Raw genomic sequence first — 15,057 nt, 5'->3', positions numbered from 1 at the left:
TGTGTGTGTGTGTGTGTGTGTGTGTGTGTGTGTGTGTGTGTGTGTGTGTGTGTGTGTGTGTGTGTGTGTGTGTGTGTGTGTGTGTGTGTGTGTGTGTGTGACACACACACACACACACACACACACACTAATTAGCCTACCCCAAGCCATCAAGCAGGGAGTAATAATCAAAATGGATCTGACAAAGGTGGCAAAAGCCACCTAATGGAAAAGTGTGTAGCCAGCTCCCTCAGTGAAAATCAATACGACTTCAGCCAAAGTGATCTCAGCTCTGCCATGTTATCTAGTTAGGTCATAGATCAAACTACCACTGCACAGTGAGCTACAGCCAAGTCTCATTATAGCCCCCAACCCTCAAAACTACCCCGCCACTGTCTGGCAGCCAACTGATTAAAAAGTCGTCACATTGACTTTATGAGGCTTTATTTCTATCAAGAGATACAGAAAAGGATTGGAAAAAAGAAAGGAAAAGTCTTTATTCAGACTCAAAATCAACTTGACATCCATTCCTTCAAGCAAAAGCAACAAAGAAAATCATTATCATCTGAAATTTATGCACACACAGTATTGCATATTAGGCCCTGCTTTGGTACTTTCATAAAATCAGAGAAAAAATGCAATAGAGAAATGCATACTATGTAAAATAGACAAGAAAACATAAAACAAAAAGTAATATTCATTTACTTCTTCTTTGCACACCAGGTGCATCCAAACCACATTCAAATGAAACTAGATACTGAAATCTAAGAGCAAAATATAACATTTTAAAACTCAGTACAAAAACAGAATTAATCAACTGAGTTCATCTCTCCATGGACGTTGGTGTGGAATTGTATGGACAAAAAATATATGTGTATATATATATACGTATTTGCATGGCTGGCTGTGCAGCAAAATCAGCTCTGAGAGTTAAAGAATGTACACATTTTTTTAAAGTGACACATCATTTTGCTGTGTGAAAAGGCAGGCCCTAAGACAAATTTATGAGTTGCAGGTGTCATCATCATCATCATCATCATAGTATCTATTCCTCTTGATCTGTTCCTCCACTGTCAGGGATGCGTCATCCTCTGTCCACAGAGATGCGCTGTCCCTCCTCTGTGTGCTGACGTTTACAGGAAAACCATCGCAGTCATTGTCCATTTCCCACATGCGTCCGGGCGTTTCTGTGCGACCCTGCAACTCTGTTCCAAAATCCAAAATGTTGTCAAGCCCCGACGCCGAAACAGGCTGACCAAAGATGTCTGATTTCAAATCGGACAGGAGGCTGGAGCCCCTCATGCTGAGGTCCGCGAAAATGTCCTCGAGGAAGCTTGATGTGCTAATCGTTGGCCCGATGGCCTGGCTTTCAAAAGGGAACGTTCCCTCGCCAGTCTCTGTGAAGAAGTTTGTGTCTGAGTGGTAGTCTGTGGCTTCCAGCGATTTGGCACCAGCTGGCACAAACGCATCCTCCCTCTGTGCCAATTGCAGCACATCACTTGGCATCCATTTGCATTCCTCGTAATGCTGATCACCTTGCAAAAAGCACGCTGCTGGCGTTGATTCTGAGAAGCAGAGCAGCGGAGTTTCATCTCCTTTGACCTCGTCAAGCCCTTGAAGCAGTGTTTCACGGTCAAGCAGTAACTGCATATTACTGTTGTTATTATTTGTGTTTGCATCCACAGCCGGCCCTGCTGGTGTCTCCCCATCTATTACCGTGACCTTTACAGGCTCTCCCTTGTTCACACTCTCGTTACTTGCTTTCTGAGATTCCTCCTTGCTCACACTCTCACCCGGTGCACTTCCTTTTTGTCCGTTGTGCCCATTTACTTTCACTTCCTCGTCCACTTTTCCACTTTCTTGTTCGGCCTTCCCAGTCACTTCTCCACTCTCCTGCGCGCCGTTGCCATTCGCCTTCCCAGACGCTTCTGCACTGCCCTTCACGCCGTTGCCATTGACCTTCCCAGTCACTTCTGCACTCTCCTTCGCACCGTTGCCGTTAGCTTTCTCAGTGGCTTCTGCACTCTGCTTTGCGCCATTGCCGTTGGCCTTTCCAGTGGCTTCTGCACTCTCCTTTGCACCGTTGGCCTTCGCAGTCGCTTCTGCACTCTCCTTTGCTCCGTTGCCATCAGCCTTCTCAGTCTTTTCTGCACTCTCTGTTGCACCGCCGCCATTGACAGCGCTTTTCTTTTTTGGTTTGCTGTCCACTTTTGTGACATGGTTTGACTTTTTGGGCTCTTCAGGGGGAGGGGCATTAGGTGGTACCTCAACAGGTTCTACGGAGGTACTCGAATCCTTGCCATCTGCTTTAGTCTCCTTGGGCTTTACATTATCCACGACAGCAGGGCTCTCCTGCACTGTGACATTTTCCTGGATACCATTCACTGCTTTAGCTGCTGGACTATCTGGCTCTTTTACTGCAGGCTTAACAGGCTGACTTTGAGCTTCTTCTACGTCCTTCTGTGTCGGACTCTCCTGAGGGGGCCATGCAGGTTTAACCAACTTCAATTCCTCGTCCATACTGAAGGGTTTCTTTGAGGAATCTGCTTGTGGCGGCCACATGGCAGAAACCTTACTGGTGGGCTGTTGGGATTTGCCTGTTTCATTGTCATGTGCAGCTGATGTATCTACCTTTGTTGGAACAGCACTGCTCTGAGCAGCGGGACTTTTGGAATCCATAACTTTCTTTTCGAGTGCTGGTGATTTTATTTTTGACTTTTCGTTCGGGTTCTGCTGGTTTTTAGTGTTCCATAACTCTTTGTGTGGTTTCTGTCCAAATCCTTCATCATAATTTCCTTTGGACTTGAATAGTTGTTTGTAGTGTGGCTTGCAGTACATCTGTCCATGGAGAGAGGCATAGTTGCCGAGGCTGTAAAAGATAACAGCACGGATTGGTATTCAAGTACAGTACAATGTGTAAAATGAAAATAGCAGTTCAGTGAAATAGTTTTACCTTAGTGTGCCTTTGCAGTGCTCACAGCGGAAGCAGGTTTTATGGAAGTTTTGTTTGTCTGCGATCAGTGATTCCATGGGGTACACCCTCTTCCGACACACCGTGCACATTTCGTTGTCTGGAACTCTGATTTTCTGCTAGATTGATAGGAAGATAGGAAATATAAATGTCATTTTTGTGTTGCATAATTCAGCAAATGAATACGGTATTATAGCACAGCATATTCTCTTGTTGAAATGCAATCATTTTCAGTAACATTGCACTTCCTTGAACTCAACAAGCTTTAATTTATGCAGTTAGAATCATTTACCAGCACACTTAGCAATGCAGATTGACGGCTGAAACCCATTTAAACGTTCACTATAATGCCACTGCTGTTTATAAAGGGGACATAACAAATATGACTGACATCATCTAAATGAAGGGGGCGGGGGCTACTGTGCTGAGGGGGGTACAGTAGATGCATGGTGGGGCACATAAGCCCATGTTTTTATTCTTTAAAAAAATCTAATGCCCCCCTTTATTTCTAATGCCCAGATTTCTAGAAGCCCACTTTTTCATGACCAGGAGGTTAATGCCCCCAATTTGACAAAAATATGAATGGTTAGAATCTGAGAGCTTCTGAGGGAAAGTGTTTTGTGCCCCAACTTTCTTAGAGAACAATATATTAACCCCCCCCAACCACTTCTCTAGAGAAAACATTGTTAAAGCCCCCTTGATGCCTAATCCTGGCATGCATCCAAGTTTTGAGTGCTCCCCCTGGGAATCAAGTCAGCAGTCTGTTCCAAGAAAAACAATAATGTCACACACGCTTCCAAGCATTACAAAATTAGAGCAATATGTTGTTAATCCTTGTTGACACCAAGCCTCACACTCCACATTACAGGGATTAACGAGTACCGTGTTTAGTCTTGAATGATTTTATAATACAAATACCACTTCTTCAAAGCTATTGAAATAAATGTTTGAAATAAAGAAAAGTCGATGAGAAGAACATGAAAGAAAATGTGTGTATGTGTGTGTGTGTGTGTGTGTGGGTGTGTGTGTGTGTGTGTGTGTGTGTGTGTGTGGGTGTGGGTGTATTTGTATTACTACACTTGTGAGGGCCAAATGTCCCCACAAGTATAGTAACATTTTAGACAATTTTCCTGGTCCTCACAAGATAACTAGTTGTTTTATAGTTCTAAAAGATTTTTAAAGTCATAATTACAATTAGGAAATGATTCAGGGTGTGGATAGGGTTAGGGGTTGGGATTAGAGTTATGCCAGATTTATACTTACATTAGTTAAGCTAGTGTTGTTCACCAAATATAGCAGATCTACAAGCTCACAAAGCACCACAGCATGACCCGTTGTGAGCTTGTGTATTAGCTATTTTCGGTGTGTGACACCGGGCACAACTAAGGACAATTCAGGCTTTAGGGTTAGGTTTAAACATGGTAAAAAAAAAAGAAAAGTAAAATGGCATTAATAAAATTGTTGTGTTGCAAGAGAAGACTCTAAACTCTAAATTAAAATCTGCTAGGATAGCAGAAGGAGATTAAGTTCTCGAAGACAGTAGCAACAGCATGTGTGTGTGTGTGTGTGTGTGTGTGTGTGTGTGTGTGTGTGTGTGTGTGTGTGTGTGTGTGTGTGTGTGTGTGTGTGTGTGTGTGTGTGTGTGTGTGTGTGTGTGTGTGCGCGCATGCGTGTGTGCGTCCAAAGTGCAGCTGACATTCGTAGTTCACAAATTTGTAGTTCACGCACACAATAAGCATGTTAAACACACCGTCACTCAATTAGTGTCCTCATGCTGCACGGCGCTGTTTACCCGTCACAACAGTCTCCTGCTGGTGCGTGACGACATGTGATGATGATGAAGTCCTCTGCTCTGTGACGCTGAAGCCCAGGTTCTGGAAGACGCCCTGGCTTTCAGCCCACGACTGCTGGAAGCTCCTCAGCAGGTCTTCGGCGGAGGCCGCGTCCGGTGGCGCGTCCCCCTCGGCGTTCCCCCTCACCACGTCGGCGTAGGACGGCGGGTTCCCGCGGAGCACGGAGGAGCTCTCAGAGTGGCTGGTGCTCTCACTCATCATCCCCTGGAACACGTTGCCGTGGTCGTCGACGCTGGAGAAATGCTCGGTGACCGACGTGGTTTCGGAGTGCCCCGCCGGTTCGGAGTCCCGTCTCTCGATCTGCTCTCGCAGCTCGCGGGCGGCCTGAGAGCCGTGCTCTCCCGTCTCAAACACGTCCTTTATCGCTTTCACGTTGAACGTGGGGATGTCGTCGCTCTTTGGCGCTTTGGGTTCTGCCTCTGCTGCTTCGTCCGTGTCACCCTCGAGCCGCTCAGCGATGACAATAGGGTCTTTCCGGGTGTAAACCTTTGTTTTCGGGGACTCAAATTTGTTGACCAGCTTTGACATGTCGACCCTGGGGAGACCTTCCTTCAGTAAATCTATGTTCACCGTTTCTGGCACCTCTTCTAGTTCAGCACCCAGTCGCTCTGGTATATCGATAGGGTCCTTTCTCATGTACATCCTGTTGACCTCTGCCTTCTGGGCCTCCTCAAAGAACGATTTCTTATCTCTGACACTCTTCATGGAGTCCACCATTTCGGACACATCCATCATGTCCTGCTCAGAGTAGACGTCAATGTTGATCTCCCTGTCACTCATCGGGGACGACTGCTCCCTTTCGGCGGCCAGCTCGGCGAAAAACTCAGGCACGGGCATCGGAGGCGGAGGGGTTACACATAGTTTTGACGTGGTGTCCCTCAGCTTCAGCATCTTCTCAGAACGGCTCATGGTGGGAGAGGGCGTGGTGCGGCTGAAGTGAGACGTAGGGGTGTAGGTCTTGCGGGGGGGCGGAGGTGGCGTGCCGACTGACCTGTACGGCGGAGGGGAGGGGGTCACGCGGAGAGGGGAATCCATCCTCCTCACCGATTCGATGCTAATGAAAGTGGGCGACGGGGAGCGGATGCTCATCAGTGGGGAAGACACCCTCTGTTCAATGTTTGTCGCCTCACTCAGCTCTTCGTGACAAGTCTTTCTCTCCTCAACCTGCTTCTTCTGTGTCTCCACCTTAGATGAGCCAATGCTTATTTTAGATATCTTGGCGGATGATCCGCTGAATACTTTTTTGTCAGGTTTTGGGAGCAATGGAGGGGGTGTGGGTGGTGCAACTGGCAGTGACACGTCTTTGTCCTGTGTTTCCATGGCTGTCACACTTTCTGCGAAAAAAGTGAGCTTTGCCTGAGCAATATTCCTCAAATAGACAATCATCTCTTTTAACTTTTTCTTACTTTGCTGAAGAGCAATTTGGCTTAAATTGTGTCTCTCCTCCTGTCCCATCATCCAGTCAGGGAGGTCAACAATAATCGTCCTGACAGCATTTGAGTCTATTTTGCTTGGAGTGCCCTGAAGCTCTTTTATTTGAATGAGGAGCTTTTGCATTAATTGGGATTTCTCCGTGTCTGTGGTTTCCACAATAAGCTGTGCTGCTTCTGCATGGGTGTGTTTACTGGTGTCTTTCACCAATCCCTCCACAGGCTCACCTTTAGGTTTTCCTGCCATCACCTGCATTTTGCTCGTCTCCGCTTTTTGCTGCTGTTTTGAAACCGTCACCTTTTGTTTCTGCATCTGGACCGTTTCCTGCTTCTGGAAACTGTGCTGAACCACACTCTCCGCCACAATTACCTCCTCGTGCCTCTGACTGTGCTCTGCCTTCACGCTCTGCTGACTGAGCGAGACAGACACATGGCCCTGTCCTTGAGGAGTCACTACAGGCATTATATTTGAGTCTTTAGGCATCACATTAATTGAAGAGGTCTGTTTTACTTCATTTTCTGCCTTTGACATCTTCTTTGTGTTTTTCATCTGCACCTCCAACTTAGCTCCCTTTATCGGCGGCGCCATTTGACATTTGTCCTCTTTTTCTTTCGCGTCCATTTTCACCTCATTCCTAGTCAAGGTCACCTGGCTGCTTTGCTGAAAGCCCCTTGTTTCGCTTTTCTGTGAAATATTATCACTGCCCAGCTGTAAATCTAATTCACTTTTCACAGTCTCCTTTTGTCCCTCAGTATCACATTTCTCCTGTATTTTCTCTGTTGGCATCTTGAAGGTTTTCACCTTGAAACTAGGAGTAACCTTTGGAATTTTAGTGGGCTGGGAGGGAGCCTTTTTCCCCTCCTGGGTGAGAGCCACATTAATATTCCTCTGCTCCTCTGCTTTCACTGTGACCGCAGACTGACTTTGGAGATTTACATTTCCCTGGACAGCACTCTGTGTGGCAGTGAGAGACTTGGAGCTTGATTTCTTAGCAACCTGCTGCTGCTCAGTTACCGTGGAAGTGACCACCCTGGAACTTGACTGGAATTTAGTCATGGAGGCCTCATGGCAAGTCTCTGCGACTGAGAGAGAGGCATTCTGACTCTCATCCAAAGACATCATTTGACTCTTTGCGATGATATCGGAGGAGGCGAGCGCTTTTTCTGTGCAAACAGTAGCAGAGTGCTCGCTGGCCAAGTGCTTTTTATCTAAATTAATATTTGGTGATCCGGGGGCTGATTTTTTATTTACCACAGAGATCAAAGGCTTGCTCAAAGGGATGTTGGGGGCTGTTTTCTTTGCTGATATCTCTTGTGCTGATATTTTGTCTTTGGTAATGATTTTAGATTTTTCAACCATTATGTGTGCAGCCTCTGCAGTCTCTTCTCTCTCAGTTGTCTGTGCTGCAGACAGTTCACCACTGATGACAGAGGATGCCACATGTGCTTGCATATTAGCAGGCGGAGAAGTGGGAGTAATAACTGTATTTTTCTCTTTTTCATCATTTTCCACCTTCTGTTGACGGTACCGCTCCTCTGCAAGCATGAGAGGAGTTTTGAATTTGCGAGCATATGCTTTAGGCTTAGGCGTGGCAACAGGCTCAGGCGGCGGGGGCAGTTTTAAGGCAAAAGGTTTTTTGCGTGGCGGTGGCGTTTCGTCTTGCTGAGGCTGTGCCGCCGCTGGTATTTTTGTCATAGCCGTTGCCATTGAATGTGATTCCGACTGAAGCTGCCTGTCTACCTGTTTAGTCACTTCCTTTTTCACTTCCTGGACTGTAGTGTCCTCTTTAATATCAGTTGACACGGCCACTGGCTCTGCAAGAGGGGGAGGAGGAGGAGGAGGAGGAGGAGGTGAAGGGGTGGGTTGTTTTTTCTGCCATTTGGGTTTAACCTGTATCGGTTGCTTGGCCGGCTCAGGTGGCTTGGGGATTTTAAACATGGGCCTGCCGATCGGTTTGCCTGGCTTGTCGGATGGCGGCTGAGGCATGGCGTTGAGCTCCTGCTGCGAGGGAGGTGGGGGGAGGAAATCTTGCCCAGCGACGGACGGCGGGGGTGGAGGAGGGGGAGGTGGGAAGAACTCCACCTCAGACTTCATACATTCGACGGGGGGCGGCGGAGGTGGAGGCGGGAGGTCATTGTCTTGCCTCATGATGGGGGGCAGAGGGCTCTCCACCATGGGTGATGGAGGTGGGGAAGGAAGGGAAAACTCTGACTCCGAGCGTGGAGGCGGCGAGGTGGGCGGAGGGGGGAAGTGAATCTGTGGCTTCCCCTTTTTGGTCATGCCTTTTTCTTTCATGTCAAGGTTACGGTTGACACTCTTGATGTTTTTGATGTTTAGATTTTGCCCAGCGGCCATGTCCAATGTGACCGCTGAGGTGCTTTGCTTCTGTGAGCCCGCCATGTGCTCAGACGTCAACGCACTTTGATTGTGCGTGACAGTCTTGTGCTCCGTTACCGTGGTTTGCACCTGCCTGATTGTCTTCGTCTCGTGGCTTTGCTTGGTTGAGGAAACATGCATCTGTGATGTACTGTGCGCCTCTTTTGCCGCATTCACATTAATCACTGTATTTTCTGTTTGCTCGGTATTGCTATCCTGTTTCTTCTTCATGATCACGGGCTCGTGGCTTTGTTTGGCGGAGGAAACGTGCATCTGTGATGTGCTGTGCGCCTCTTTTGTCGCATTCACAATTATCACTTTATTATCCATTTGCTCAGTATTGCTAGTCTGTTTCTTCTTCATGATCATGGACTCATGGCTTTGCTTGGCGGAGGAAAGGTGCGTCTTTGATGTGCTGTGCGCCTCTTTTGTCGCATTCACGTCAAGCACTTTATTCTCCGTTTGCTCATTATTGCTAGTCTGTTTCTTCTTCATGATCATGGACTCATGGCTTTGCTTGGCGGAGGAAAGGTGTGTCTGTAATGTGTTTTGCACTTCTTTTGTTGCATTCACGTCAAGCACTTTATTCTCCACTTGCTCATTATTGCTAGTCTGTTTCTTCTTCATGATCATGGACTCATGGCTTTGCTTGGCGGAGGAAAGGTGTGTCTGTAATGTGTTTTGCACTTCTTTTGTTGCATTCACGTCAAGCACTTTATTCTCCACTTGCTCATTATTGCTAGTCTGTTTCTTCTTCATGATCATGGAATCATGGCTTTGCTTGGCGGAGGAAACGTGCGTCTGTAATGTGCTCTGCGCCTCTTTTGTCGCATTCACGTCAAGCACTTTAGTCTCAGTTTGTTCGTTATTGCTCATCGGTTTCTGTTTCATGATCACAGGCTTAGGCGTTTGTGCTTTCTGTGGGGGTGGCGTTTTCTGTTTCACACTCTGTTCTTTCGTCTTCATCTGCTCAGGGGCCTCGGATGGATTTTCTGTTTTGGCTACAACGAGCGCATGGTCCTCCTGGGTTACGTTCATTCTTACCAATTTGCTCTCAGTGCACCTCTGCTGCGTGTGCCACTGTGACTCACCACTCTGAGGGAGGTTTCGCACAGCGGGGGCTGGATTGACTGTTACACTCTCATTCTTAGTCACATGTGTGGTTTCATGCTCCACTTGCTTTGCTTTGCTTTGCTCTTCTTGCTTTGGGGGTAATGGATTCCTCACAGGCACTTTTGCCTTCTTGTGACCATACATGCGCTTTGGATTTGAATATTGCTTTTTCTGCATTAGGCACTTGATTGTACCTTGAACATCGCCCTTTAAAACTTCCTCTTTCTCCATTTGTGATGTTTCCTGTCCCTCATAGAGGGACTTTATGGAGGTTCTCACGTCTCCTTCGATGCTCCCTCGGCGTTGCATCCTCGGGGAGGTAGAGGGTTCCATCAATATCTGGATGGTGCCCCTGACATCACCCTGCTCACTCGCTTGATGCTGGTAAATCTTTTTCTCAGTCGACACCTCGTGTAAATTTTGCATGGCTGTGTAAATGTCTCCCTTGACAATTTCCTCCTTGTCCATGCCTTTCACTGCTTGCGTACACTCCTCCAGGGATTTCAAGGTGCTCTTGATGTCTCCTGGAACTAAATCGTCCACGGTCGCTTCTGCTTTGGTTGTCGAGGATTTCTCCAGTGACTCCAGAGCGCTCCTGATGTCTCCTCGGACGATCTCTGGCTTCTCCAGGTCTTTGGCCTGATGCTGGGCCTCCTCCAGAGACCTCAGCGTTGTGGGGATGTCTCCCTTAACCACCTCCTCTTTCTCTACCACCACCGCCTGAGTGGCAGCTTGGCTCAGCAAATCCAGGGCCGCCCTCAGGTCCCCTTTAACAATATCTCTTTTCTCTAGGTTCCTGTAGGTGACAGCAGGCTCGGTCATGAAAACCTGAACCGTGTTGTGCACGTCACCGGGCACAATGTCATCCTCTGCCACCGTGCGTCCTATCTGCTGCTGGTTCTTTCTGAGGGAGCTCTTGGTCTCTTCAATGTCCCTGCCGATTATGCGCTCTTTCTCTATCTTCACCTCGGGTGCCTCATCGTCATACTGAAGTTGTTTGAGGTAATCCAGTGCTCCAGACTCAATTGCGGTGGAATAAAAGCTCACGTTGCCTCTCTCTGTGTCTCCCACCCGGATTTTCGTTGACTTCTCTGCATCTGTGTTGGACAGGAGCCTGTGCAGCGTTCTGTTGACGACGTTTCCCTGGGTGATATCCTCTTTCCCCTGGCTAACTCTCTCTTCTTTATTCAGCAGGGAGTAGATGGTCATCCGCACATCACCTTTCTCATCCTCTTGGATGAGAATGCCACGCTTGGAGGAGCCCTCCTCCTTGAGCAAGTTGCTTATGGCCTCCTGAATGTCCCCCCGGATAATTTCCTCCTTCTCTACGTTGATTCCCTTCTCCTGGTTGAACAACTGCTTCACGGTTGTGGTGATGTTGCCCCTCTCCTCCTGGTCAATCGTAATGCCCTTTTCTGCAGCGTCTCGGCGGTTGAGGAGGTTCATCATAATGTTATTTAAATCCCCCCTGATGGCTTCCTCTTTTTGGATTTGTGGCGCCTCCTGGTTCAGCAGCTTATATTTGGCCATTCTGATATCGCCTATCTCATCCGCCTCGATGAGTATTCCCTGCGAATCAACCATTTTCCGACAATAAAGCTCCTGAAGTGTCTCTTTTATGCTTTTGCCAATTATTTCAGTCTTCTCCACGTTGCTCTCATTAAATTCGTGGCTGTTTGTTTCAAACTGCCACGTTGTCGTCTTCACATTGGCTTTGGGGATTTCCTCCCTTGGGACCATGCGGTCTGTTCCCTCAGTCTCTTTGATTGTGTCAAGAGGCTGCTTTTCAAAGAGCCACACTGACTGCTTGACATCCCCTTTCATCACTTCCTCTTTTGTCACTTTCTCCATGTCATCATACTCGGCACCTTCACAGTGGATCTGATCCATCGTGCGTGTTTCAAACATCCAAGTGGCAGACCTCACATCCCCCTTTTGGATTTCACTCACACTAACAGTCCTGACGTACTTGTGAGACATCTCATCCGTCTCAAAACGTTGCTTGTTTGTCTTCACATCGCCACCTTGGATGTCTTCCACCATTTTGGATCTCACTTTCATGTCCTCTGCAATCTCGTCCAGAGGCTGGGTCTCAAACCTCCACCTGGCAGAGCTAACATCTCCTTTTTCTATGCCTTCTTCAGTCACTGCTTTAATTACATATACCTCCTCTGAATCTCTGATTGAATCCAGAGGCTTGGTTTCAAACAACCACCGAGCTCCCACTACATCTCCTCTCATGATTTCTTCCTTGGTAACGGTGGTTACTTCATGGTAGTGGCCATCTTTGTCACAGATGGCATAGAGTGGCTGTGTTTCAAACATCATGGTGTAGTTTCTTACATCGCCCCTCTCTATCTCCTCCCGGATGGTGCTGGTGAGTTTTGAAATATCGGTCTCCTGTTGAATTTGATCAAGAGAGTAAGTCTCAAAAGTGAACCGGCCTTTGTCGACGTTGCCTCCCTGCACATCTGTCACAGTGCGAGTTTCCCTCACCTCCACTTCATCATCGCGAATGGCATCGATCGGCTGATTCTCAAACATCCAAGTGCAGTTGACCACGTTTCCTTTCTGGATGTCCTCTGCCTTTTCCGTCTTCAACTTCAGCATCGTCTGCTCAGAGGTGGAGCTCATGATGTCAGTGGAACGATTTTGGAAAAGGACCTTCATCCTGGAAACGTCGCCGGACTGGATGTCGATTTCCGTAACTCGCCTGAAGGATCCAGCGTCATCGCCTGTGAGGTTCTCGAGGTTCTCGGTTTCAAAGAGGAAGCGCGCCAGGCGCACGTCTTTCCCATGTATGTCGTCCTGCTTCACGGTGCAGGTTTTCAGAATGGTCTCGGTCTCTGACTCTGTATGGTCACGGATGTTATCAAGCGTCTGGGTCTCAAAGAGCCATGTGCATGTTTTGACATCACCTTTTTGTACTTCCTTTTTCATGTCGGTCTCAGTCTTCTCCCTTTCGTACAGCACATCCATAGGCTGTGTCTCAAAGAGCCACCTGCATGTTTTCACATCTCCCTTCTCGATTTGTATCCTTTCCTTTGTTTTGTTCTGTTCATCTTCCAAATTGCTGAAGAATTTGATACCATCAAGCGGCTGAGTTTCAAAAAGCCACTTGGCCGTCTTCACATCCCCTGACTCAATCTCCTGTTTCGATATGCCTTTTATGATCTGAAATTTATCAATGCTCTCATCAAACTCATCGATAGGACGTGTCTCAAACATCCACCTGCAGCTCCTTACGTCTCCTTTCACAATTTCTTCGCGCCTCACCGTTTTCACCTCATGGTAATGGCCAGAGCTATCTTGCATTGCATACATGGGCGTGGATTCAAAGAGATCTTTGTTGGATTTGACAGATCCACTCGTAACACCCTCAACTTGTATTTTCTGTGCCCCCTCACATTTGCTTAAGTCCATGGTTTCAAACCTCACCTTGTAGTTCGTTACATCTCCTTTGTCGAGAGCCTCCATGTTCACCGTCCGGCTGAATTCCTTTTTCTCGTCCCTTATAGTTTCAAGTGGCTGGCTTTCAAAGACCCATTTTTGATGTCTCACGTCGCCCTTTTCCTCTTCCGAGGCAACCATCTTTTGAAGCTTCCCTACCTCGGCTAGATCCTTCAGGTTTTCCATGGGCACCGTTTCAAACAGGTGTTTTGCAGACCGGACGTCACCACCGACGATCTCTTCGGAGGGCAAAGGCCTAGCATTGGCGTTGTCTTTCAAAGTGTCCATCTGCTGGGTCTCAAAAACCAGACAGTGCCTCCTGACATCGGCGCCGATGATTTCTTCCCTTTGCCTCCCAGTATTTTCCCATTCCTCCTGGTTGATGGTGTCCAGGGTCTTGGTTTCAAAGAGCCACCTGCCCTTGTTCACACCACCTTGGGCGTCACCCTCCATGGACACTCCACAGATCAGCTTCACCTGGGACGGGTCTTTGTGGATCATATCCAGAGGCTGGGTCTCAAACATCCACCGCGAAGTCTTCACATCCCCTTTATCAGTCTCCTCGCGGCGGATGGTGGTGATCTCCAGCATCTCCCCCGAATCTCCTCGGATGACACACATGGGCTGCGTCTCAAACATGCGGGTGGTCATCTTCACCTCCCCTTTGATCTCCTCCAGCTCTGATTTCAGGTTCAGGAAGTGGCTCTCTTCTATGGTTTCCATTTTGCCGAGGGAATCCAGATGCTGGGTTTCAAACAGGTACCTGGCTGTTTTGACATCACCCCCTGTGATCTCTTTTGCGACGATGACTTCCTGCGTCTGCTCGTCCTCTAGGTAGATCTTATTCAGATAATCGAGCGGCTGTGTCTCAAACAGCCAGGTAGCAGTGCGGACGTCGCCCCTGGCGAGCTCCGTCTGTTTTCCTGTCTGCTCCATGGAACCGGTAGTCTCTGTCCCCAGAGCATCCATAGGCTGAGTCTCAAACATCCATGCTGTGTATCTGACATCTTTGCCAGCAATGATTTCCTGCTGGGCGATGTTCCCCACCTCATCCTCATCTGGAATCTCATCCTTAATAGTATCCAGCGGTTTGTTTTCAAACATCCAGCGCATGGACTGCACTTCCCCTTTCAGGATCTCGTCCCACTCCAGGTACTCTCTGTCGGGGCTCATGCTCCGGTCGGGGCTGCCACCCTCATTTTCAAACACGTAGCACACCTGCTGCACGTCCCCTCCGACAGTCTCGTCGCTTTCAAAGTGAGCCCTTTCCCCCTCTGTGACCTGACTTAAGAAGTCTGTTTCCAGGTTTTTGCGGACGTCCGGGTGGATGTGCTTGTAGAGCCGCTTCAGCTCGGCCATGCTCCTCTGCTTAAAGTATTGCTCCTTGTCAATGGTGTATTTTTGCTGGGAGGCTGAGTCGGGAGGCTGGGGAGACACACAGCACTCGGGGGCCTCCTGTGGTACCGGCAGTAAGTCTGCGGGCGGAGGAGGGAAGTGCACGCCAGTCTCATAGGCGGCTGATGACACCGCGGCCGATGAAGAGGCAGTGGCAGTTTTGACGGTGGATGAGGTTTCATAGCTAGTTATGGCGGAACTTTTGGATGACTGGTTAACAGGCGCCCACTGAAACTGGCCGTAATCCACGTCAATCTAGAGTCGATTCATAAGCAGCGTTGTGAAAAGGAGAGAGAGCAAGGAAAGTTGTGCTGCAGTTAGATAACGTAGCATAGAAAAGTGTTGAATAGAGTTTAGAAAAACATAGAATAGGAGTACAGAGGGACTGATGATGTAAATCACGCAATGGAAAGAAGGAAAGAGGAATCCACCCTAAACATAACTCATAGTTTGCAAAAGCAGCTCTCTCAAAACATAAACAAGAGAGCC

At 48.1% G+C, this 15,057-nt stretch overlaps 1 protein-coding gene across 3 annotated transcripts in view; it reads right to left on the bottom strand.

The window, feature by feature from the left end:
• Nucleotides 1–2,708: 2,708 nt before the first annotated feature.
• xirp2a (xin actin binding repeat containing 2a) overlaps nt 2,709–15,057 on the bottom strand; it is a 59,052-nt gene continuing 46,703 nt past the window's right edge. For 2 of the 3 annotated variants that reach the window (XM_080422150.1, XM_080422152.1), the window contains 3 exons: nt 4,743–14,823; nt 2,933–3,069; nt 2,709–2,848 (listed from right to left, as the gene is read on the bottom strand). In XM_080422150.1, coding sequence (XP_080278276.1) covers nt 2,972–3,069; nt 4,743–14,823 — 10,179 coding nt within the window. In that variant the 3' untranslated portion in view covers nt 2,709–2,848; nt 2,933–2,971. The remainder of the gene's footprint in view (nt 2,849–2,932; nt 3,070–4,742; nt 14,824–15,057) is intronic. The other variant, XM_080422151.1, reaches the window with a different exon arrangement.

This window comes from Gymnoscopelus braueri (genome assembly GCF_963280865.1).
Source record: "Gymnoscopelus braueri genome assembly, chromosome: 24".
NCBI classification, from domain to species: Eukaryota; Metazoa; Chordata; class Actinopteri; order Myctophiformes; family Myctophidae; genus Gymnoscopelus; species Gymnoscopelus braueri.
Note: the sequence above shows the minus strand (reverse complement) of the source record. Positions and strands in the feature narration are given on the sequence as shown.